General features: G+C 50.6%; 1 protein-coding gene across 1 annotated transcript in view; it reads right to left on the bottom strand.

The window, feature by feature from the left end:
- The window catches only part of UBE2J1 (ubiquitin conjugating enzyme E2 J1), a 74695-nt gene extending 51733 nt beyond the window's left edge, over nt 1-22962 (bottom strand). Inside the window, exons 1-2 of the mRNA XM_075340136.1 lie at nt 22839-22962; nt 1867-1940 (exon numbers count right to left, since the gene is read on the bottom strand). Of these exons, the coding sequence (XP_075196251.1) occupies nt 1867-1940; nt 22839-22869 (105 nt within the window). The 5' untranslated portion in view covers nt 22870-22962. The remainder of the gene's footprint in view (nt 1-1866; nt 1941-22838) is intronic.
- Between the last annotated feature and the right edge of the window lie 218 nt (nt 22963-23180).

Here is a 23180-nt window from a genome sequence, read left to right as displayed (position 1 = left end):
ACAATAAAAAATTATAAAATGATATTAAAGGCTTAAATTATGCAATAAAAAAGTAGTAAAACTCTCTTACACGGTATATAAATTTCTTCTTTTGGTGGTTATAGACAAGTGTAAAACTCGCTGATGGTGCTCAATGTGTGTACACACAGACACACACACACACACACACACACACACACACAAGCATATTTTCCCTTTCAGGAATGTGACTGTGCACATGACCCCGTAGATTGTAAGTTGGCGAGCAGGGCCCTCACTCCTCCTGTCACTGTTGAACACTGTGCTACTTTTGTTTTTGTCTGTACATGCCCATGCTTAATTGTAAAGTGCTGCAAAATATGTCTGTATAAATATGCTGTATAAATAAACTATTATTATTATGGCCAAGAAGGTCCTGGTAGCTTTCCCTCCTGCCCTGCTCCAATCAGACTGATCAGTGTCAGGCAGGAGGAGAGAGACCAGTTCTCTCAGCGATAAAGAAGGATACTGTGTCAATGTTCATCTTGATCATAGGAAGTTACTTACGGACTATACGTTGCACACAATTTTTAGCATGATTTTTTCTTGTTAATAAGTTTGACTTAAAGGAAATCTGTCACCATGTTTTTGCTACCCCATCTGAGAACATCATAATGTAGAGACAGATACCCTGATTCCAGCGATGTGTCACTTACTGAGCTGTTTGCTTTCATTTTGATAAAAATCAATGTTTTCTTTACTGCAGATACAGCAGTTAAGCTGGGTTCACACAAGACAGCGACAACGACGTCGCTGTTACGTCACCATTTCCTGTGACGTAACAGCGACTTTAGATGATCGCTAGTTAGCTGTCAAACATGTAATTTTAAGCAGCGACGGAGCAGCGATCATAGCGACCTCGACGGTCGTTGTGCGGTGTCACACGCGTCGCTATGCGACGACTCAGACCTTGATAGAGGCGTGGTGTTTACCCCTAGACATGTTTTGCATTGCCTCTTTTCACGCCCCTCTGTTCTGATTGGTGATTGCTACAGCGCTATTGTGTTGCCTTTTTTCACGCCCCTCTATTCCGATTGGTGATCACTACAGCGGCACCTGATTGGGTGACCGTGCCAAACAAAGGAAGACGCAGTAGTGCTTTCATTCATTCTACCTGAGCTTTTTCAACACACAGTTTGAGTCTACTACGTGGAACAAAGAATGGAACTTAAAGAATGAAATCACTGTAATGCCTTCGGCAAGGTACCCAATCGGAACGCTGTTGTAACCACCAATCGGAGTCGTAGGGGCGTTGCAAAATACACCGCAAAAACACGCCCTTGTCCTGCCTTCAGTCCTACGTCACTGCCTTCAGCGTCGTCGCGACCGTCGCTACTGCGGTGTCAAACACAAGGATGCTGAGCTTATCATCATGGCGCAGCGGGATAGCAGCGATCAAAAAATGACCTGGAATATTCAGGAGTGAGCAGCGATTTCGCAGCAGGGGTCTGATCGTTGTTATGTGTCACACACAGCGACGTCGCTGTTGAGGTCGTTGCTACGTCACAGAAAATGGCGACTTAGCAGCGATGTCGTTGTCGTCGTCGCTGTGTGTAACACCACCTTTATGCAGAGCTCATGAATATGCTGGACTACCTGGCAGCATGCCAAGTAGTCCTCTAATGATGATCTACTGCTGATTAACAGTGATTTTATCAAAAGTACACTAAGCAGCCCAGTAAGTGACACATCACTGGAATAAGGATCTCTGCGCCTTCGTTATGGTGCTCTCAGATTAGGTGGCAAAAATCTGGTGACAGATTCTTTTTAATAACCAAAAAAAAATACAATAATAAATTATTTCAACACTGTTGCTCAAATACGTTTGAGGTGGATTGTATGTTTTACCTCTAGTGGCTGGGCATGATAATGATCTGTTGCGTCTTTCAATTCTGCCGCTTCTTTCATAAGTCGCTTCACAGCTGAAATGCAAGAGAACAGAACTTAGCACAATTCATGATATGCAGAAACCATAAGAAAACTTCCCACACATTTCATGCATAACTTATAAAGTATGCTAGGAATGAAAAATAAGCATCTGGTTTGCTTAACTGCTTCCCGTCACTGCACTGATTTTTCACATCCTATTAAAACGTGCCAGTATCCATTGGGGATGAGAAAAGACAGTGCACCTTCACCCTGGGACTGTGAGCCCGCTGCTCCCTCTGACTAACAGCGCTCACTCCATGCTAGAAAAAAAATACAAAAAACTACACCAGAATGAAAATTATAATCATATCATATTGACCTGTAATCTAACATTATCATTATTTGACCTGCTCAGTGGGAAAAAATGCAAAAAACAAATACCAAAATTATTGAGTGGAGGTGGGGTTTGTTCATCCCTCCTGCTAAAAATAAGTATAAGGTGATCAAAAAGTTGTATGTGCCCAAAAATTATTTCACAGAAAAACAGAAATCTTGTCCCACAAAAAATAAGCCCTCATGCAGCTCCATTCACAAAAAAGTTTCACTTATGACTCTTAGAAAAAAAATCCTTTGTTTTTATGTCGCCATACTCTAACAGAAAATTTATTGCACACAAAATATGAATAAAACTTTATAACTGTTGTATCACCATAATTGTGCTCTTCATAGAGTGAATAATATCATTGCAAGTAAAACCATGGCAGATGATTGTTAATGTTAAAGCACCACTCCAGAGTTGTTTTTTTTCACCACTGGAGTGGTGCTTTAACTCTAAGGCTCTGTGCCCACGTGTGAATATTGCATGCAGATACGCTGCGATCTGCACTGCAGCGTAAATGCATGCGTCCTGCGTCCCCTGCAGAATCGATGAAGATTGTGCATAATCCATGCCCACGTTGCGTTTTAGAATGCAGCGATTTGCATGCTGCCAAATCGCTGCGTTCTAAAAAGCAACATGTCACTTATTTTGTGCGCTTTGCATGCTGTCTCCATTCTGTCTATAGGGAGAGGCAGCATCCAGAGCGCACAAGTTCTGCAGTCGGCAAAGTTTCAGAACGGAGCTTTTCAGCTGCGCTCTGAAGCAGACATGCAGTAATGTTACGCTGCGGTGCAAAGCGCACACACGTGGGCACATAGCCTAAAGGCCCTGTCACACATAGAGAAATCTGTGGCAGTTCTGTGGTTGCAGTGAAATTGTGGACAATCAGTGGCAGGTTTGTGGCTGTGTACAAATGGAACAATATGTCCATGATTTCACTGCAACCCCAGATCTGCCAAAGATTTATCTCTGTGTGTGACAGGGCCTTAAGTGTCCAGCTCGATATACTTACCCTCCGGAAGCGTCATCCTTTTTCTCTCCACTCGGGTCCTGTGACGTCATCTTGGCGACTATAACTTCTGACTGGCTGGAAGTCAGACGTTACGTCACAAGCTCCAAATGCCATGAGATGCAGAAAGGGGGCTCTCAGATATGCATTGAGTTGTGACCTCCATGAAACACTGGACCTACTGGCAGGTCATAAATCACAGGTGACTGCCCGGAGCGATGCTGGAAACAGATTAAGAAGGCAGCGGGTGACTATAAAAAAGGAGGCAGGGGAGCTACATTTAAAGCACCACGCCAGTGGTAAAAAAAAAACAAAAAAAAAAAAACACAACAGCTGGAGTGGTGCTTGAAAGGTAACATTAAACTCAAGCTGCACCAACCACAGGCAGCGGAGCTGGCTGCGCAATCGCATCCAGGTATGTTTGATTCTGAAAAGCTGTGGCGTACCAGAGAACACATATTTTGAAAACTAGTCCTATGTGGTCCCCCAGTTGGCTTCTGCCATCCCTGCTCCAGTTGATTGTCCACATATATCAGAGAGCTGTCATTGGGAGAGACCTGTCAATAAACTGGATTGGGTGGAGAGAAGCTTGAAGGGGACCAAATTGGATGTCAGCTGAAATATAGTTCCTGGCTGGTTGATAAAGAAGGGAATTTTGTTTACTTACCGTAAATTCCTTTTCTTCTAGCTCCAATTGGGAGACCCAGACAGTGGGTGTATAGCTACTGCCCTCTGGAGGCCGCACAAAGAACTACACTTAAAAGTGTAAGGCCCCTCCCCTTCTGGCTATACACCCTCCCGTAGGAGTACAGATTCCTCAGTTTTAGTACCAAAGCAAGAAGGAGGAAAGCCAATAACAGTTTCAAAAACAAATTCAATCCGATAACACGATCGGAGAACTTAAGAAACAACATGAACAACATGTGCACCCGAAAAAACGAAACCCTAAGAACAAATAGGGCGGGTGCTGGGTCTCCCAATTGGAGCTAGAAGAAAAGGAATTTACGGTAAGTAAACAAAATTCCCTTCTTCTTTTTCGCTCCTAATTGGGAGACCCAGACAGTGGGACGTCCAAAAGCAGTCCCTGGGTGGGTAAAAAGATACCACATGAACGGGCTGTCAGACAGCCTCTTCCTACAGGTGGGCCACCGCCGCCTGAAGGACCTGTCTACCTAGGCTGGCATCTGCCGAAGCGTAGGTATGCACTTGATAGTGTTTGGTAAACGTGTGCAGACTCGACCAGGTAGCCGCCTGGCACACTTGCTGAGCCGTAGCCTGATGCCGTAATGCCCAGGACGCACCCACGGCTCTGGTAGAATGGGCCTTCAGTCCAGATGGAATCGGAAGCCCAGCAGAACGGTATGTGTGAAGAATTGGTTCCTTGATCCACCGCGCCAGGGTGGATTTGGAAGCTTGCGATCCCTTATGCTGACCAGCGACTAGGACAAAGAGCGCATCCGAACGGCGTAGAGCCGCCGTGCGAGAAATGTAAATCCTGAGTGCTCTCACCAGGTCCAACAGATGTAAACCCTTTTCAAATTGGTGAACTGGATGCGGACACAAAGATGGTAAGGTGATATCCTGATTGAGATGAAAGGAAGAAACCACCTTGGGAGAAAACTCTGGAATTGGACGCAGTACTACCTTGTCTTGGTGAAACACCAGGAAGGGAGATTTGCAAGATAATGCCGCTAGCTCGGACACTCTTCGAAGAGACGTGACCGCCACAAGAAAAACTACCTTTTGTGAAAGCCGAGAAAGGGGAACCTCTTTCAAAGGCTCGAAAGGCGGCTTCTGGAGAGCAATGAGAACCTTGTTCAGATCCCAGGGTTCCAATGGCCGTCTGTAAGGAGGAACGATATGACAAACTCCTTGGAGAAACGTGCGTACTTTAGAAAGCTGTGCCAAGCGCTTCTGAAAGAATACGGATAGCGCGGAGACTTGACCCTTAAGAGAGCTAAGCGACAAACCTTTTTCCAACCCAGACTGCAGGAAGGAAAGAAAAATTGGCAATGCAAATGGCCAGGGAGAAAACCCTTGAGCCAAGCACCACGCTAAGAATATCTTCCACGTTCTGTGATAGATCTTAGCTGAGGATGGTTTTCTAGCCTGTCTCATTGTGGCAACAACCTCCTGAGATAAACCTGAGGCCGCTAGGATCCAGGACTCAATGGCCACACAGTCAGGTTCAGGGCCGCAGAATTCAGATGGAAAAACGGCCCTTGAGACAGCAAATCTGGACGGTCTGGTAGTGTCCACGGTTGGCCTACCGTGAGATGCCACAGATCCGGGTACCACGACCTTCTTGGCCAATCTGGAGCGACGAGTATGGCTCGATGGCAGTCGGACCTGATTTTCCGGAGAACTCTGGGTAACAATGCTAGAGGTGGGAACACATAGGGGAGTCGGAATTGCGACCAATCCTGAACCAAGGCGTCTGCCGCCAGTGCTCGGTGATCGTGAGACCGTGCCATGAAAACTGGGACCTTGTTGTTGTGCCGTGACGCCATCAGATCGACGTCCGGCGTCCCCCAGCGGCAACAGATCTGCTGAAACACGTCCGGGTGAAGTGACCATTCTCCTGCGTCCATGCCCTGGCGACTGAGAAAGTCTGCTTCCCAGTTTTCCACGCCTGGGATGTGAACTGCGGATATGGTGGACGCTCTGCTTTCCACCCACGTCAAAATCCGTTGGACTTCTTGAAAAGCTTGGCGACTGCGTGTTCCCCCTTGGTGGTTGATGTAAGCCACCGCCGTAGAATTGTCCCCTTCAGACTGTGTTGGCATGCCTCTTGAGAGGGTGCCTTTATAAGCAGGTCGTCTAGATACGGGATGACCGAGTGACCCTGCGAGTGCAGAACAGCTACTACTGCTGCCATGACCTTGGTGAAGACCCGGGGGGCTGTTGCCAGACCGAAAGGTAACGCTACGAACTGTAGGTGTTCGTCGTGAATGACGAAGCGTAGGAAACGCTGATGCTCTGGTGCGATCGGCACGTGGAGATACGCATCCTTGATATCTATTGATGCTAGAAAATCTCCTTGAGACATTGAGGCTATGACGGAGCGTAGGGATTCCATCCGGAACCTCCTGACTTTTACGTGTCTGTTGAGCAACTTTAGATCCAGGACGGGCCGATACGATCCGTCCTTTTTTGGGACCACAAACAGATTGGAGTAAAAACCGTGACCTTGTTCCTGAAGCGGGACGGAGATCACCACTCCTTCCGCCCTTAGAGCGGCCACCGCCTGCAACAGAGCATCGGCTCGGTCTGGTGGTGGAGAAGTTCTGAAGAAACGAGTTGGCGGACGAGAACTGAACTCTATCCTGTACCCGTGAGACAGAATATCCCTCACCCAACGGTCTTTGACGTGTGACAGCCAGATGTCGCCAAAGTGGGAAAGCCTCCCACCGACCGCGGGTGTGGGAATCGGAGACCGCAAGTCAGGAGGACGCCGTCTTGGCAACGGTTCCTCCGGCTGTCCTTTTTGGGCGTGACTGAGACCTCCAAGAATCTGAGCGTCTCTGGTCCTTTTGAGTCTTTTTTGACGAGGCGAATTGGGACCTGCCCGGTCCTCGAAAGGACCGATAACCAGACTGACCCTTCCTTTGTTGGGGTTTGTTTTGTCTGTGTTGCGGTAAGGATGAGTCCTTACCCTTGGAGTGTTTGATGATTTCATCCAAACGCTCTCCAAACAATCGGTCACGAGAAAAAGGCAAATTGGTTAAGCACTTCTTGGAATGAGAATCTGCTTTCCACTGTCTCAACCACAGGGCCCTACGCAAAACAACGGAGTTGGCTGACGCCACTGCCGTGCGGCTTGTAGCGTCAAGAACAGCATTAATCGCGTACGACGCGAATGCCGCCATTTGCGAGGTCAATGGTGCTACCTGCGGGGCACATGCACGTGTGACGGAGTCAACTCGCGCAAGCCCGGCTGAGATAGCTTGGAGTGCCCATACGGCCGCAAAAGAAGGCGCTAATGACGCTCCAATCGCTTCATAGATGGATTTCAGCCAGAGCTCCATCTGCCTGTCAGTGGCATCTTTAAGTGCCGCTCCATCTTCAACTGCAACCAAGGATCTAGCTGCAAGCCTGGAAATTGGAGGATCCACTTTTGGACACTGGGTCCAACCCTTGACCACCTCAGGGGGAAAAGGATAGCGTGTATCTTTAAGCCGTTTAGGAAAACGCCTTTCAGGATAAGCGTGGGGTTTCTGGATTGCGTCTCTAAAGTCAGCGTGGTCCAGAAAAGTGCTTAAAGTACGCTTAGGGTATCTGAAATGGATTCTCTCGTGCTGCGAAGCTGACTCCTCCACAAGAGGAGCTGGTGGGGAAATATTTAACATCTTATTGATGTTAAATATAAGATCATTAACTATGGCGTCACCATCAGGTGTATCTAGATTGAGAGCGGTCCCAGGATCAGAATCCTGATCAGTTACGTCCGCCTCATCACCCATAGATTCATCTCGCTGGGATTCTGACCATTGAGATGAATGTGAAGGCCCGTCATAGCGAGCCCGCTTAGGCTGCCCGGGGCCATCGTCCGAGTCAGAGTCTTCACCCTGAGGTGTATATGCCCGTCCCGGAGCTTGGAGCTGAGGGGGACCAGGGGGCAATGATTGCACAGTGTCCGTGGCCTGAAGTACAGGCCTAGCTCGCAATGTGTCAAGAATTTGTGACATAGTGAGAGACATTCTGTCAGCAAAAGCTGCAAACTCAGTTCCTGTCACCTGGACAGCATTCACAGGTGGTACACCCTGGGTCACGTCCAGCAGAGGTCCCGACTGTGCAAGCGCCGCAGGGGCCGAGCACTGCACACAATGGGGGTCCGTGGAGCCTGCTGGTAGAAAAGTCCCACAAGCGGTGCAGGAAGCATATAATGTCTGTGCCTTGGCACCCTTGCGTTTTACGGACGACATGTTGCTGGCTCTCTGCAATGTGAGAGAGTCTATAGCCAAAGGGCGCCCAGCGCTATGCAATACAAAGTATTTGTATAAACAAAATACTAAGAATAATACTGGCACAAGAGGGGGCTTACCGCCCGCTGAATAGCGGGTAAGAGGCTGCAGATTCCCTGTCTGGGTCTCCCCGGCTCCCCTCTGCAGCTCAGCGTGTCAGCAGGAATGGCTGCCGGCGTCTGTGGAGAGGGGCGGTCCGTGGGAGTTCCCAAACAAAAGTGCGGGAACAGTGTCCCCTCTGTGCCGATTGTGAGGGCTGGAGTATGTAAAAACGACTCCAGCCCTCAGCGCTGATGCCCTGGCCAGCGTCCCGCCCCTCTCCTGACTGGCAGGTCTGGGGGCGGGAACGAACGGAAGCAGGCCGCAAAAGCCGGGGACTCGAGTTATCAGCGCGGCCGCCGTAAAAGCGCGGGCCGCGCTGAAGTCCCCGGCGCACCACAAGTGTCAGCCGCGCCGCAGTCCCAGCGGCCGGCATGACCGTTCCTAGACGTGGCCAGCGTCCCGCCCCTCTCCTGACTGGCAGGTCCGGGGGCGGGAACGAGCGGAAGCAGGCCGCAAAAGCCGGGGACTCGAGTTATCAGCGCGGCCGCCGTAAAAGCGCGGGCCGCGCTGAAGTCCCCGGCGCACCACAAGTGCCAGCCGCGCCGCAGTCCCAGCGGCCGGCGCGACCGTTTCCCGCTAGTGTGCCTGCTTCAGCGAAGCTGAATGAGGCCTGGCACAAGCGCCGTAGCGCTGATGTCCCCCGGCGCACTACAACACCCAGCAAGCTGCGGTGTGAGCGCCTGCACGGGGACACAGAGTACCTTGAGGATGCAGGGCCATGTCCCTGATGTACTCCGCTCCATCCAGCATCTTCTCCAGGGGCTGTAGATGGAGCACGGTCTCAGTGCCTGGAGACCGGTAAATCCCACTTCACCCAGAGCCCTGTAAAAAGGGATGGGGAAGGAATCAGCATGTGGGCTCCTGCCGCCGTACCCGCAATGGGTACCTCAACCTTACAAACACCTCCGACATACAGTGGGGTGAGAAGGGAGCATGCTGGGGACACTATATGTGTCCTCTTTTCTTCCATCCGATATAGTCAGCAGCTGCTGCTGACTAAAAACAATGGAGCTATGCGTGCGTGTCTGACCTCCTTGCGCACAAAGCTAAAACTGAGGAATCTGTACTCCTACGGGAGGGTGTATAGCCAGAAGGGGAGGGGCCTTACACTTTTAAGTGTAGTTCTTTGTGCGGCCTCCAGAGGGCAGTAGCTATACACCCACTGTCTGGGTCTCCCAATTAGGAGCGAAAAAGAAAGTATGTTTTACCGTGAAACGCAGCAGATTTTGGTAGTAACTGATACCTGGCCACATTCAGATAGTTAGGCTTTGATTAATGGTGCTTGTGGTTTGGGTAGCATGAATCTAATGAAACGTTCCATTTAAATTAGATTCATTATTGTTAGCTTTCTACATAGTTCCTCTAAACACAAAGACTTTGGAAAGTCCCTGGCAGGAAAGGCATGCAAAAGAGATAAACCAGTCATTTGGCAAAGCTACTGAGGAAAATCGGAAAGTATAGTTTCACACTGTATGAACTGAAACTAGCAGCTGGGAAACACAGGTCCAATCATTTAAACACAGCAGTGTCTTACATATCTGAATGTATAAATATATGTAAATATCTGTGTGCTGTGCGGCACAATTCAGAGTGTAATGGACAGGCCAAGCATGCCAGACATAAGCCAGGGAATCCTACCTGTTCACATTATTGTACAGATACCAGGCACATAACCTACAGCAAACATTACTAATCTAGAAAACCTGCTGTTACTTCCCACACGTCAGCGCCAGACGCAACCTTCACAAATACTTCCATTACATAAAATATGGTCCATTACATATTACAGAAGTTGTTGTACTGCCATTTTCCCATACAATATGAACGATCAAAACAGAAAAATAACTCTCCCTAAAAACAAGTATTCTATGGAACAAAGAAAGTCTCATAAATTATGATGTGCACAGGGGGGCTGTTTACTAAGTTACATTAACCAAAAATCTGTCTGAGGCCTCATTCATTGCCAGTGATTTTTTTAATTTGCAAAAAAAATGGTCCGAATACCAGTGTTTTTGATCAGTGTCAAGGCACGAGCCCACGATCAGGGATAACAGTGTTTAGGATGCAGCAGGTTTTCGCTGTGTCCAAAATGCTGTGTTGTACAGTAGAAGCACAGTGTATGGGATTTATAGAAATGCCATGCCCATTGTGCTTCTTTTCTCTGCAGTGTAAACTGACCTGAGCACAGCTTACAAAGCCGCAACATGTCAGTTTATGCTTGCAGAAACGCAAAATGTTCTCCTCAGGGAGAACACAGCGAAGGTCCGCAGCACCCAGAACCCGAATCGCCTGCACGGGCCGCTGCATGCTCCTGCGGATTGTGTGCCCATACCCTCAGAGTTTAATCAGTTTTTTCCCCCACATTAAAATAGAAAAAAAAAAACCTGATGGAGATTTCTCAAGCTTTTCCCATTAAACAGTTGGAAAGTACACGGATGGTGTCCAATTTTTTTCATAGACTTGCATTGTTAAGTTTGATCTGAGACTCGGCTCAAAATCAGACATGTCTCCGCAATTTTGTGCAGACTGCGTGGACACAGACATGTGAACATCTCCATAAACTATAATAGAAAAATATGGACTCGTAGGTGACAAACTGATGTTTGACTATAGAGTGCTTTACACGCTGCAACATCGCTAACGATATATCGTCGGGGTCACGTCGTTAGTGACGCACATCCAGCGCCGTTAGCGACATCGCAGCGTGTGACACCAAGAAGCAACGATTAACAATCGCAAAAACGTCAAAAATCGTTGATACGTCGCTCCTTTTCATAATATCGTTGGTGGGGCATGCCGCAGGTTGTTCCTCGTTTCTGCAGCATCACACATCGCTATGTGTGACACCGCAGGAACGACGAACATCTCCTTACCTGCGTCCACCGGCAATGAGGAAGGAAGGAGATGGGCGGCATGTTCCGGCCGCTCATCTCCGCCCCTCCTCTGCTATTGGATGGCTGCCGTGTGAAGTCACTGTGACGCCGCACGAACCAGAGGCGGATCGCCGGCCACAGCGACGTCGCAGGGAAGGTAAGTCCGTGTGACGGGTGTTAGCGATGTTGTGCGCCACGGGCAGTGATTTGCCCGTGACGCACAACAGACGGGGGCGGGTACACACGCCAGCGATATCGGTAACGATATTGCAGCGTGTAAAGTGGGCTTAAGCCCTTTTATTGTTTTTTATAAAAAAAAAAAAACAACAACAACATTTTAAATGCTTTACAACACATTTTTGGTCTGATTCATTAAGCAGTTTGCACTAAAACTCTGACAAAAAAAACCGCAAAACATTAAATGTCACAATATTTTTGTCCGACTTGCAAGTGAGCAGTATTTTTACGACTTTGGGCGTTTGCACACCATCTCCATTAATTTTTCTGAAAATTGACAAAACTTAATGGGAGCGGGCATGACAAATCGTGTTATGACAAATGTGTCATAATTTACAGTATATTTACAGAATGGAGAGTCTCACTGCTGAAATTCAGGACGCTACTGAAAAATGCATTAAGATCTGGAGTCCCTGGGTCATTTTTTTGGCTTTTCCGGACTTCAGGTCCCTCTTTGGGGCGAGTTGAGACTCTACCTAGATTTTCCCTGCTAGTTATACCTTGCCCTTCCCCATGATCCTTTCCCTGTCATCATTCACTTTGTCTCCCTCCCTCTTTCTTTCTCTCTATTTCTTTTCCTTCGACTGACCATTATGTGCCTCTATGGTATGAATGGTAAATCTTTGCTGTTTATGTTAATAGTTTATGGATTTTATACTTTTATAATGGTTCAAGCCAGATTGATATAAATGTTCTTAAATGTTCTTTATTGTAACAAACTGTATATGGCTACAACCATGCAAAGCCTTTCATGTTTCATTGCATTCTTGTTTTTTTTGGTTTTGTCTCTATTTGTGGGTTTGCCTTGGTCTGCAGCCCTGCTTATTGTAACCAACCTTAATTTTTCAATAAAAAAAGAGATTAAACATAATTTACAGTATATAACAAAGGGGGTGTGAAATAAGACTGAAACCAAGAGGATGCTAGCACAAGAAAGCTGAAAGATGTGCCCAAATCACTGAAAGTTGCTCACCTCTTAGGCTACTTTCCCACATCCGATTTTTGCCATCAGGCACAATCCAGTTTGTGCCTGATGCAACGGATCTGCCGCAGATTGTGTAAAAACTCGATACGACAGATCCAGCAAAAAAAAGATTTTTTTCCCCCCTTTTTCATGCCAGAGAGAGAGCCCCCCATCATCACCACACACACACAGGCACTACTGCTCCAATCACCACCGTACACACACAGGCACTACCGCCCCCATGATCACCGCACACACGCAGACACTACCGCTCCCATCATCAGTGCACACACGCAGGCACACCGCCCCCATCATCACCGCACATACGCAGGCACTACCGCCCCCATCATCACCGCACACACGCAGGCAACACACGCAGGCACTACCGCTCCCATTATCCCCGCACACACGCAGGCACTACAGCTCCAGTCATCACCGCACACACGCAGGCACTACCGCTCCCATCATCACCGCGCACACGCAGGCACTACCGCTCCCATCATCACCGCGCACACGCAGGCACTACCGCTCCCATCATCACCGCGCACACGCAGGCACTACCGCTCCCATCATCACCGCACACACGCAGGCACTACCGCTCCCATCATCACCGCACACACGCAGGCACTACCGCTCCCATCATCACCGCACACACGCAGGCACTACCGCTCCCATCATCACCGCACACACGCAGGCACTACCGCTCCCATCATCACCGCACACACGCAGGCACTACCGCTCCCATCATCACCGCACACACGCAGGCACTACCGCTCCCATCATCACCGCACACACGCAGGCACTACCGCTCCCATCATCACCGCACACACGCAGGCACTACCGCTCCCATCATCACCGCACACACGCAGGCACTACCGCTCCCATAATCACCGCTCATACGCAGGCACTACCACTCCCATCATCACCGCACACACACAGGTACTACCACTCCCATCATCACCGCAGACACGCAGGCACTACCGCTCCCATCATCACCGCAGACACGCAGGCACTACCGCTCCCATCATCACCGCAGACACACGCTCCCATCATCACCGCACACACGCAGGCACTACCGCTCCCATCATCTCTGCAGGCATGCAGGCACTACCGCCCCATCATCACCGCAGACACACAGGCACTACCGCCCCATCATCACAGCACACACGCAGGCACTACCGCCCCCATCATCACCGCACACACGCAGGCACTACCACCCCTATCATCACCGCACACACGCAGGCACTACCGCTCCCATAATCACCGCACATACGCAGGCACTACCGCTCCTATTATCACCGCGCACACACACAGGCACTACCGCCCCCATCATCACCACACACACGCAAGTACTACCGACCGCTCCCATCATCACCGCACACACGCAAGCACTAACGCCCTCATCATTACCGCACCACCCTCATCATTACCGCACACACGCAGGCACTACCGCCCCCATCATCACCGCACACACACAGGCACTACTGCCCCCATCATCACCGAACACACACCGGCACTACCTCAGTGACGTCTCCGCTGACAGCGCGACTCACTTCAGTTGCTGCATGGAGCTCACAGCAAGCGGCGGTGTTCTACGGCCGCTCCTGTCAGCTTCCAATGTAGCAGAGGTGAAAGCGTCGTGGGACATCGTGTGGATTACGTCGGACCTGGAAAGGTATTTTGGGATTAATAAAGTGGGGAGAGTGGGTGTTTTTTTGTCTTTTATTTCAAATAAAGATTTTTTCGATGTTTGTGTTTATTTACTTTCACTACAATTTAGTGATGGGAGTGTCTCATAGACGCCTGCCATCACTAAACTAGGACTTAGGCCGGTTTCACACTTGCATTGTTTTGAGGGAAACGGGATCCGTCACAAATGCAGTACAGTTCATTTATTCACAGTGGAAGCGTGACACCATGTGGACACATGCAGGTAGTGTATGAAGCACACAATAGCATGGTGTCGCGATTCCACTGTAAATAAATGAACTGTCCTGCATTTGTGACGGATCCCGTTTCCGTCAAAACAATGCCAGTGTGAAACCAGCCTTAGTGGCAGCTATGGGCTGCCATTAATTCCTTATTACCCTGATTGCCACCACACCAGGGCAATTCGGAAAGAGCTGGGTAAAGTCCCGGGACTGTTGCATCTAATGGATGCAGCAATTCCGGGTGGCTGCTGGCTGATATGGGGAGCCCCCCAGCCTAAAAATAATGTGGGGCTCCCCATCCTGAGAGTACCAGCCCCTAGCTGTGTGGCTTTATCTTGACTGGTATCAAAATTGGGGGGGACCGCAAGTCATCTTTTTTTAATTATTAATTTTACTGCAAGATAAAGACCAACCCACCGGCAGCTGTGATTGGTTGCAGTGGGACAGCTGTCACTCAGCGTGGGTGCTCGTCTAACTGCACACAATCATAGGAGCCGGTGGGCGGGGGAAACAGTGAATACCAGATGGAATAATGAGCGGCCGGCATTTTCAAAAGCAGGAGAAGCCGACAGAACAGTGAGAGCTGTGTAGGGTCGCGCCCGTGATCAGCGAGTATGAAGGAGGGAGAGACCGAGACTATTTACACAATGTCTGGGCATGCCCAGAAACAAAAACCGGATCCATCGTTGGTTTCCGACATAAGCTGGATGACACCAAATCCGGCGCCCATAGGCGTCCATTATACAACAAGCCGTATGGCGTCGGATTCAGCGGTCCGTTCTCTCGCCGCAGCCAAAAAGCGCTGCATGCGGCGTCCTTTCTGGCCGCCGGGCAACGATTTTTCGACAGATCTGGCGCATGCTGGATGCAACGCGAGCCCATCCGGCACAGTGCGATCCGATACTCGCACGAGTCACACACAAGTGTAACCCCGACCTAATCCAGATAGTCACACCGCACAAAATAGTTAATGAATACTATTTACCTCACGTCTGCTTTACATCAGCGCCACCTGTAAGGTGTTCTTTTACTTTTTAGGATGTTCGAAGCTTTATAATTGTAGAAACAATTTTTCATTATTTTTTTTTCAATGAAATTTAGAAAACATTTTTTAGGACCTATTCCGTTTTGAAGTGACTTTGGGGGACCTATATATCGGAAACCCCCCAAAAGTGAAATCATTTTAAAAACAGCACCCTTCAACATATTCAAAACTGCTGTCAGGTAGCTTATTAACCCATCAACTGCTTTCCAGGAATTAATGTAAAGTGGCATGAGTGGAAAGAAAAATGCTATTTTTACCACCTACATGTTGCTAATTTCTGAACAGGGCACTATAGCCGGCAAACTAAAGCTGTTATTTGGCCATGGCAACCTTCAGGACCACACAATCATTATCCTAGGAGGCCAATATGGTTAAAAAGGGTGCCCCTCACACTCTGTCAACCATCTAGATGCTATAGTCACTTTTGGCAGCAGCATCTAAGGGGATAAACGGCTATGGTCAGTGCCAACACCAATCGTGACTGATGTAACAGGGTGTCTACTATAGTGTACAGCTAACAGCTGCTGCATTTTCACCCGTCGAGTAAAGCTATTCATATATCTCAAGTCAGTAAAGATACGTATTGGTGGTCACTAAGTAAAACAAAACTAAATAAACGAACAAAATAGTGTAAACTTAGATCAGACATTGGAAAGATATGCCAAAGTCATCAACCAGCATGAGCCATTAGGGTAAACTGGCGCATTTTATATTCTTTTCTGAGTGCGATCCGACAAAACATCGGGTCGCAATTAGACCAATGTTAGCAAATGGATCTGTGCACTTCATATTTTTTCTCGGACTGAGCCTGTCAAGAATAAAACTGAAGCATGTCACACTTGGCAATACAAGTCTGTGGTGGCGTAGAAACATCGGACTGAGCTCGGATGACATTGATTTTTGCACACTGACACAATGGAGAAGACAGAGAAATGTTGTTCTCCATCTTCTCCTTAGTGTGCTCTGATCTTCATCCAGGAGAATCAGATCACACTTTGCTGACACTCAGATCAAACTCTGATCAGAGGGTCTTTAGCACACTCAGCCCAACCCTCTCAGAGGAGAGAATCTATGGCCATGTGACCCTAGCCTTAGGCCGGTCTCATACATCCAATATTCCCGGTCAGAGTGTCCACTGAAATGTCAGAATACTGCTGATCTCCTGACCCGTAATCAACAGCCTCACTGGCCTACTCGGACTGTCACACGTATAAAGATGGATGAACAGTGCCTTGAAAAGCATTCCTACACGTGAACTTTACCACATTTTTTCATGTTACACCAACAAACAAGCGTATTTTATTGGGATTTTATGTGATATACCAATACTAAAGGGGGCTTTACATGCAGCGATATCGCTAGCGAGAGGACCCGCCCCCGTCGCTTGTGCAAATCGCTGCCCGTGGCGCACAATATCGTTAGAAGCCGTCACACATACTTACCTGCCTAGTGACGTCGCTGTGGCCAGCGAACCGCCTCCTTTCTAAGGGGGCGGTTCGTGCGGCGTCACTAAGAGGCCGCCCAATAGAAGCGGAGGGGCGGAGATGAGGGCCGTAACATCCCACCTCCTTCCTTCCTTATTGCCGGCGGCCGCAGGTAAGCTGTAGTTCGGCGTTCCCGAGGTGTCACACATAGCGATGTGTACTGCCTCGGGAACGACGAACAACCTGTGTCCTCAACAATCAATGATTTTTTGAAAATGAACGACGTGTCAACGATGGACGATTTGATGAGTATTTTCCATTGTTAACAGCCGCTCGTTGGTGTCACACGCAACGACGTCGCTAACGATGACATGCTTTATTGTTATGTCTAGATTACATTTCCATAAAGATTTTTTATCACTATATTTTTCTAGGGAATGATAACTAATAACGTGCCATATAGCTCTATAATATAGATCTGCAGAGTATCCGTGTGTTCCCACACAAGCTAAGACTTGACAAAGTCTGAAATTTAAAGTTTTTTTTTAGGTCAAATCTGACATTGGGTGAGAAGATGCTAACGCATTTTGGGCCAAGGCAACTATATAGCACCCAGGAAGGGTCGTGCATATATCCCATTAATGAAAAATGCCCTATACACGATACTAGGTGGGCGACTCCTTAGGTAATTGTTTAACCCAGAATTCGATATGATATCCATTCCTGATGGCAGATCGGTGTGCGCAGCCCTGGACCATCCCTTTACTACAGCATTGTAGAGACTTAAAATGAGAAACTGTTGAGTCAAAGGGGCTTTCCAGAATGTTGAAAAATGTAAAAATTATAAACTTTTAATATGACTGCACCTGATCATCTTTCCAGGTCATTTAATAAGCTCCATTTACAATTAACACAATATCTTCCATTCTGACAGCGTCTAAGCATAGCAGCCAATCAAGAGACGCCAAACTAACATTACAATAGAGCGTGAGGGAGATAATATACTAGGAGGCGCCACCAGCACCTGGCATGGCGGGAAAGGGTATTCTCACCGCAGCAGGGGGCTCTCTCCCAGACTGGCAGCCCACCGCAGCAGGGGTCTGTCTCCCAGACTGGCAGCCCACCGCAGCAGGGGGCTCTCTCACAGACTGGCAGCCCACCGCAGCAGGGGGCTCTCTCACAGACTGGCAGCCCACCGCAACAGGGGGCTCTCTCACAGACTGGCAGCCCACCGCAACAGGGGGCTCTCTTGAAGTGACCAGGCAGGGAGGCCTCTGGCTGTGTAGTCGTGGCAGCACTATGGTGCAGGCACATCCCTGTCTTCATCACTTCTTTAGGAATAAAACAGTGTGTGTCAGTGTCTTCGTTCTCCATTACACAAATAGACTTCAGGCAAGAGTTGAATGCAATAAAAGAGAACATTTATTCAACACAGTCCAATAATCCGGACAGCAGACAGTAAAGAAGCAGGCAGTTGCAGACTTTCAGTGGAGCTGGGGACACCCTGACCAAACGCCACCTCGGGTGGGGATATGCCCTCCGTACTCTTCTTCCTTCGGGACACCCACTATTCAGCCAAGCATACACCGGACCCACACCGGCAGAATAGGCTCTGAGGTTGCGTCCACCTCCTTATCTCCGGTGTCCCGTGCTGTTTCGCTCACACTCTGCCCAAGTGCACACACTGCTGTCCCGGATCTCACAGCTTGACAGACACTCCGGTAAAAGCCACTCCGGTCAGCGGATCACGGCAATATTAGTGGAGCTGGGGACACTCTGACCAAACGCCACCTCGGGTGGGGATATGCCCTCCGTACTCTTCTTCCTTCGGGACACCCACTATTCAGCCAAGCATACACCGGACCCACACCGGCAGAATAGGCTCTGAGGTTGCGTCCACCTCCTTATCTCCGGTGTCCCGTGCTGTTACGCTCACACAATCGCACTTGCCGCTGCAGATGCTCGCACTCCGCTGACCAGGATCTCTCTACCCCACACACACTCAGACCTAGCCTAGATATCCGGCCGACTCCTCCTCCCCGGTGGCAACAGCCGTCCCACCCGGCCACTAGGGGGTGCCCTCACACATCACATAAAAACATAAAATTCAACATTTTTAATAATCACAGTGCCAGGTAACTATGTTAAACTAGTAGGGGGTAGGCCCACCCACTACATGCCTCCCCTCTTAAAATCCGAGCCTCCCGGCAAGGCTCTTAAACCCATAAAAACATAAACACATAAAAACCTTTCGGTTCAGTCCTCAACAGCGGCACCAGTTCAGCGGCGCTCCCGGTCTTGAGGGGCGCTTGATGGCGCAACAGCGCTCCCGGTCTCTGGATAGCGCCCGGAGGCTCAGCAGCGCTCCCGGTCTTAGATGTGCGCCCGGAGGCTTCAATAGCGCTCCCGGTCTTTGCTGAAGGTGCCCGGAGGCTTCAATAGCGCTCCCGGTCTTTGCTGAAGGTGCCCGGAGGCTTCAATAGCGCTCCCGGTCTTTGCTGAAGGGCAACAGGCCCGTGAAACTTTCCAACCAAAAACAACTTTCTGCCGGTTTACAACCATCCCGGTCTTAACAGGTGCTGGAGCGACCAACTTACTCTGGGGGCCAGGCTCTCTTCCATTCTTCCGCTTGAGCCTGGATATAGGCCCCCAGAGTTTGTCCTGGCTGGCGGCGGATCCGCCTGAAAGTCACCGGAGCGTAGCACGGCTCCTCCGGCACAGCTGCTGCAGCACCTCTTGGTGGTGATGGCGTCTCCGCACGGGACGGTGGTGGTGCGGCGGGCGACGCGTCCAGCATAAAAACTGGCCTGTTGTTGACATTTTGCGTCACCGCCACCACGGGTGGAAGCCTCTCCGGATCGAGGGCTGGCTCTGCCTCTGCTTCCGGGGCAGCCGTCGGTACACGCCGAGATGGAGGAGGCGCGACCGGTCTGGTACGGCTCTGTCGTCGCTCTTGCTGCTCCTCCCACGCAATCTCCTCCTGCCACTGCTCCGCTTCCCGGGTGGTGGGCATGCGGGAAACACACACCGCAAACAGACCGCGGCTGCCTTTGTCCGGCAAGAAGCTGACTTTCTCGCCCGGCCACAGGGTATGGAGTCGCTTGGGGAGTCCTTCTACATCCAGGTGAACTCGGTTGTAAAAGTAGTCATCCCCGGTCTCTACTTCACGGATGAATCCATACCCCTCCTGCTGGTTGAATTTGACAACCACCCCGGTCACGAACTGCTGAGCCAGATCTTCTCCACCGGGGCCGGACAGCATTTCCCGGACTATGGTCTCAGCCATGAGCCGTTCCCGGACGGGATCAGGCTTCGGGGGCGGAACACTGGGACGCGCCCTCTCCGGCGGGGCGATGACTGGGTCCCAGAAGAAGCCCAGGTGGTCCTCCTCTAGACGCTCGGCTAACTCTTCGGCCGACTCCGGCACCGGAACAAATGGTGTGGCAGCGGCGTTAAGCTGCGGGGTGTCCCAAGGGAAAACAGCAACTCCCGGACGGCTTGGCATGGGCGGGGTAGCATAGGTCGCCTTCACTTCCGTAATGGTGCTCCCGGTTTGAGCGTCCCACGAGGTCTTCCAAGAGACCTTGTCCGGTCTTGTAGAGCCTCCCGGCCCAATAGGGAGATCCGCTATCGCGGCCTCGTTAGCAGGGGCAAACCGGGGTCGGCCTCGGCCAAGGCTGATGAGGGCCATGGTCGTCGCCAACTCCGCAGGCTGCCCAAAGTTCTCCATCTCAACAATCACGGGTAATGGCGGTGATGTCGACACCGAGACTGGAGGAAGTGGAGGCGGGTCTTCGTTTCCCGCTTTTGAACAGACTCCACCCCCAGCCTCACGCATCATCTTGACTCCTCCGCCGAGGTACTTCTTTTTCCTTTTCTTAGTCTTCAATGCCCTGGAGCTGGCGCCTCCCCTCTTTGGGCGGAGTACTCTGTCCTTTTTCTTCGGCGCCGGCCAGCCCCAGGCTCTTCTTTCGGCGCCAACTTTTCGCGCCCTTTCTTCCTCACAGATAACGGCCTCCTTGCCGCCATCTTGTGCCCGGTCCAACGCCTTGGGCACTTCTTCCTCCCACCGTGGGACTGGAACTCTTCTTTCATCGTCCGAATTCCGTGCTTCAGGCACTACTTGGTCTTCAGACTCCTGGTTCTCCGGCAAGGGACTTGGATCCTGCCGACTACGCCACATGAAGTGACCAGGCAGGGAGGCCTCTGGCTGTGTAGTCGTGGCAGCACTATGGTGCAGGCACATCCCTGTCTTCATCACTTCTTTAGGAATAAAACAGTGTGTGTCAGTGTCTTCGTTCTCCATTACACAAATAGACTTCAGGCAAGAGTTGAATGCAATAAAAGAGAACATTTATTCAACACAGTCCAATAATCCGGACAGCAGACAGTAAAGAAGCAGGCAGTTGCAGACTTTCAGTGGAGCTGGGGACACCCTGACCAAACGCCACCTCGGGTGGGGATATGCCCTCCGTACTCTTCTTCCTTCGGGACACCCACTATTCAGCCAAGCATACACCGGACCCACACCGGCAGAATAGGCTCTGAGGTTGCGTCCACCTCCTTATCTCCGGTGTCCCGTGCTGTTTCGCTCACACTCTGCCCAAGTGCACACACTGCTGTCCCGGATCTCACAGCTTGACAGACACTCCGGTAAAAGCCACTCCGGTCAGCGGATCACGGCAATATTAGTGGAGCTGGGGACACTCTGACCAAACGCCACCTCGGGTGGGGATATGCCCTCCGTACTCTTCTTCCTTCGGGACACCCACTATTCAGCCAAGCATACACCGGACCCACACCGGCAGAATAGGCTCTGAGGTTGCGTCCACCTCCTTATCTCCGGTGTCCCGTGCTGTTACGCTCACACAATCGCACTTGCCGCTGCAGATGCTCGCACTCCGCTGACCAGGATCTCTCTACCCCACACACACTCAGACCTAGCCTAGATATCCGGCCGACTCCTCCTCCCCGGTGGCAACAGCCGTCCCACCCGGCCACTAGGGGGTGCCCTCACACATCACATAAAAACATAAAATTCAACATTTTTAATAATCACAGTGCCAGGTAACTATGTTAAACTAGTAGGGGGTAGGCCCACCCACTACACTCTCACAGACTGGCAGCCCACCGCAACAGGGGGCTCTCTCACAGACTGGCAGCCCACCGCAGCAGGGGGCTCTCTCACAGACTGGCAGCCCACCGCAGCAGGGGGCTCTCTCACAGACTGGCAGCCCACCGCAGCAGGGGGCTCTCTCACAGACTGGCAGCCCACCGCAGCAGGGGGCTCTCTCACAGACTGGCAGCCCACCGCAGCAGGGGGCTCTCTCACAGACTGGCAGCCCACCGCAGCAGGGGGCTCTCTCACAGACTGGCAGCCCACCGCAGCAGGGGGCTCTCTCACAGACTGGCAGCCCACCGCAGCAGGGGGCTCTCTCACAGACTGGCAGCCCACCACACAGGGGGCTCTCTCACAGACTGGCAGCCCACCAACACAGGGGGCTCTCTCACAGACTGGCAGCCCACCACACAGGGGGCTCTCTCACAGACTGGCAGCCCACCAACACAGGGGGCTCTCTCACAGACTGGCAGCCCACCAACACAGGGGGCTCTCTCACAGACTGGCAGCCCACCACACAGGGGGCTCTCTCACAGACTGGCAGCCCACCACACAGGGGGCTCTCTCACAGACTGGCAGCCCACCGCACGGGGCGCTCTCACTGCCCGGCCACACCGGGAGGGCTATTTTCCATTGTATATCACTAGATAGCAGTAAGCCAAGTTACCGCAGTCCCCCTGTCACTGGCTGTAAAACTATAAATCCAATGCCTCATCTTACAGAGGAAATCCCTATGTAGCCTCTTTTTTCGCCGGTCTCCGCTGGTGACCGCTCCACCTAAAGCACAAAGCCACATGAACACCTCATAGCCCAAATTTAACTATTCACCGACTGCACGGCGGCAAATGTGAAGACCAGCAGCCCACCGCCAGCGACACTGCTCACAACACCCGCTCCCCATTACCCGGGCTCTTCAGGTTGTAGCGCGTCTCCATTTCTGCCTGACAGCGGTCTCCTCTCCGCCCACAGCCATAGGACTCGCCCTCACGTCATTGCGCACCGCTTCGCTACAGCCGCATCACGTGCTAGGACGGAGTTACACGTCACTGCCGAGTAGGTCGCTGGTTGAATCCTGTTGGCTGTGTGACGTCATGGCGCTATTTACGTCGTGTGTACGAGCTCGGTCTTATGTGTAGACGCCTGTCTGTTAGAGGATTGTGTGAGGACTGAGTGAGGGTGAGGACTGAGTTTGTGAATTTATTGTGTGTGTGGACTGTGTGAGAAGACTGAGAGGACTGAGTGTGTG

This window comes from Anomaloglossus baeobatrachus, chromosome 3 (genome assembly GCF_048569485.1).
Source record: "Anomaloglossus baeobatrachus isolate aAnoBae1 chromosome 3, aAnoBae1.hap1, whole genome shotgun sequence".
NCBI classification, from domain to species: domain Eukaryota; kingdom Metazoa; phylum Chordata; class Amphibia; order Anura; family Aromobatidae; genus Anomaloglossus; species Anomaloglossus baeobatrachus.
The sequence above is the reverse complement of the archived record's forward strand: the minus strand, read 5'-3'. Positions and strand labels throughout refer to the sequence as shown.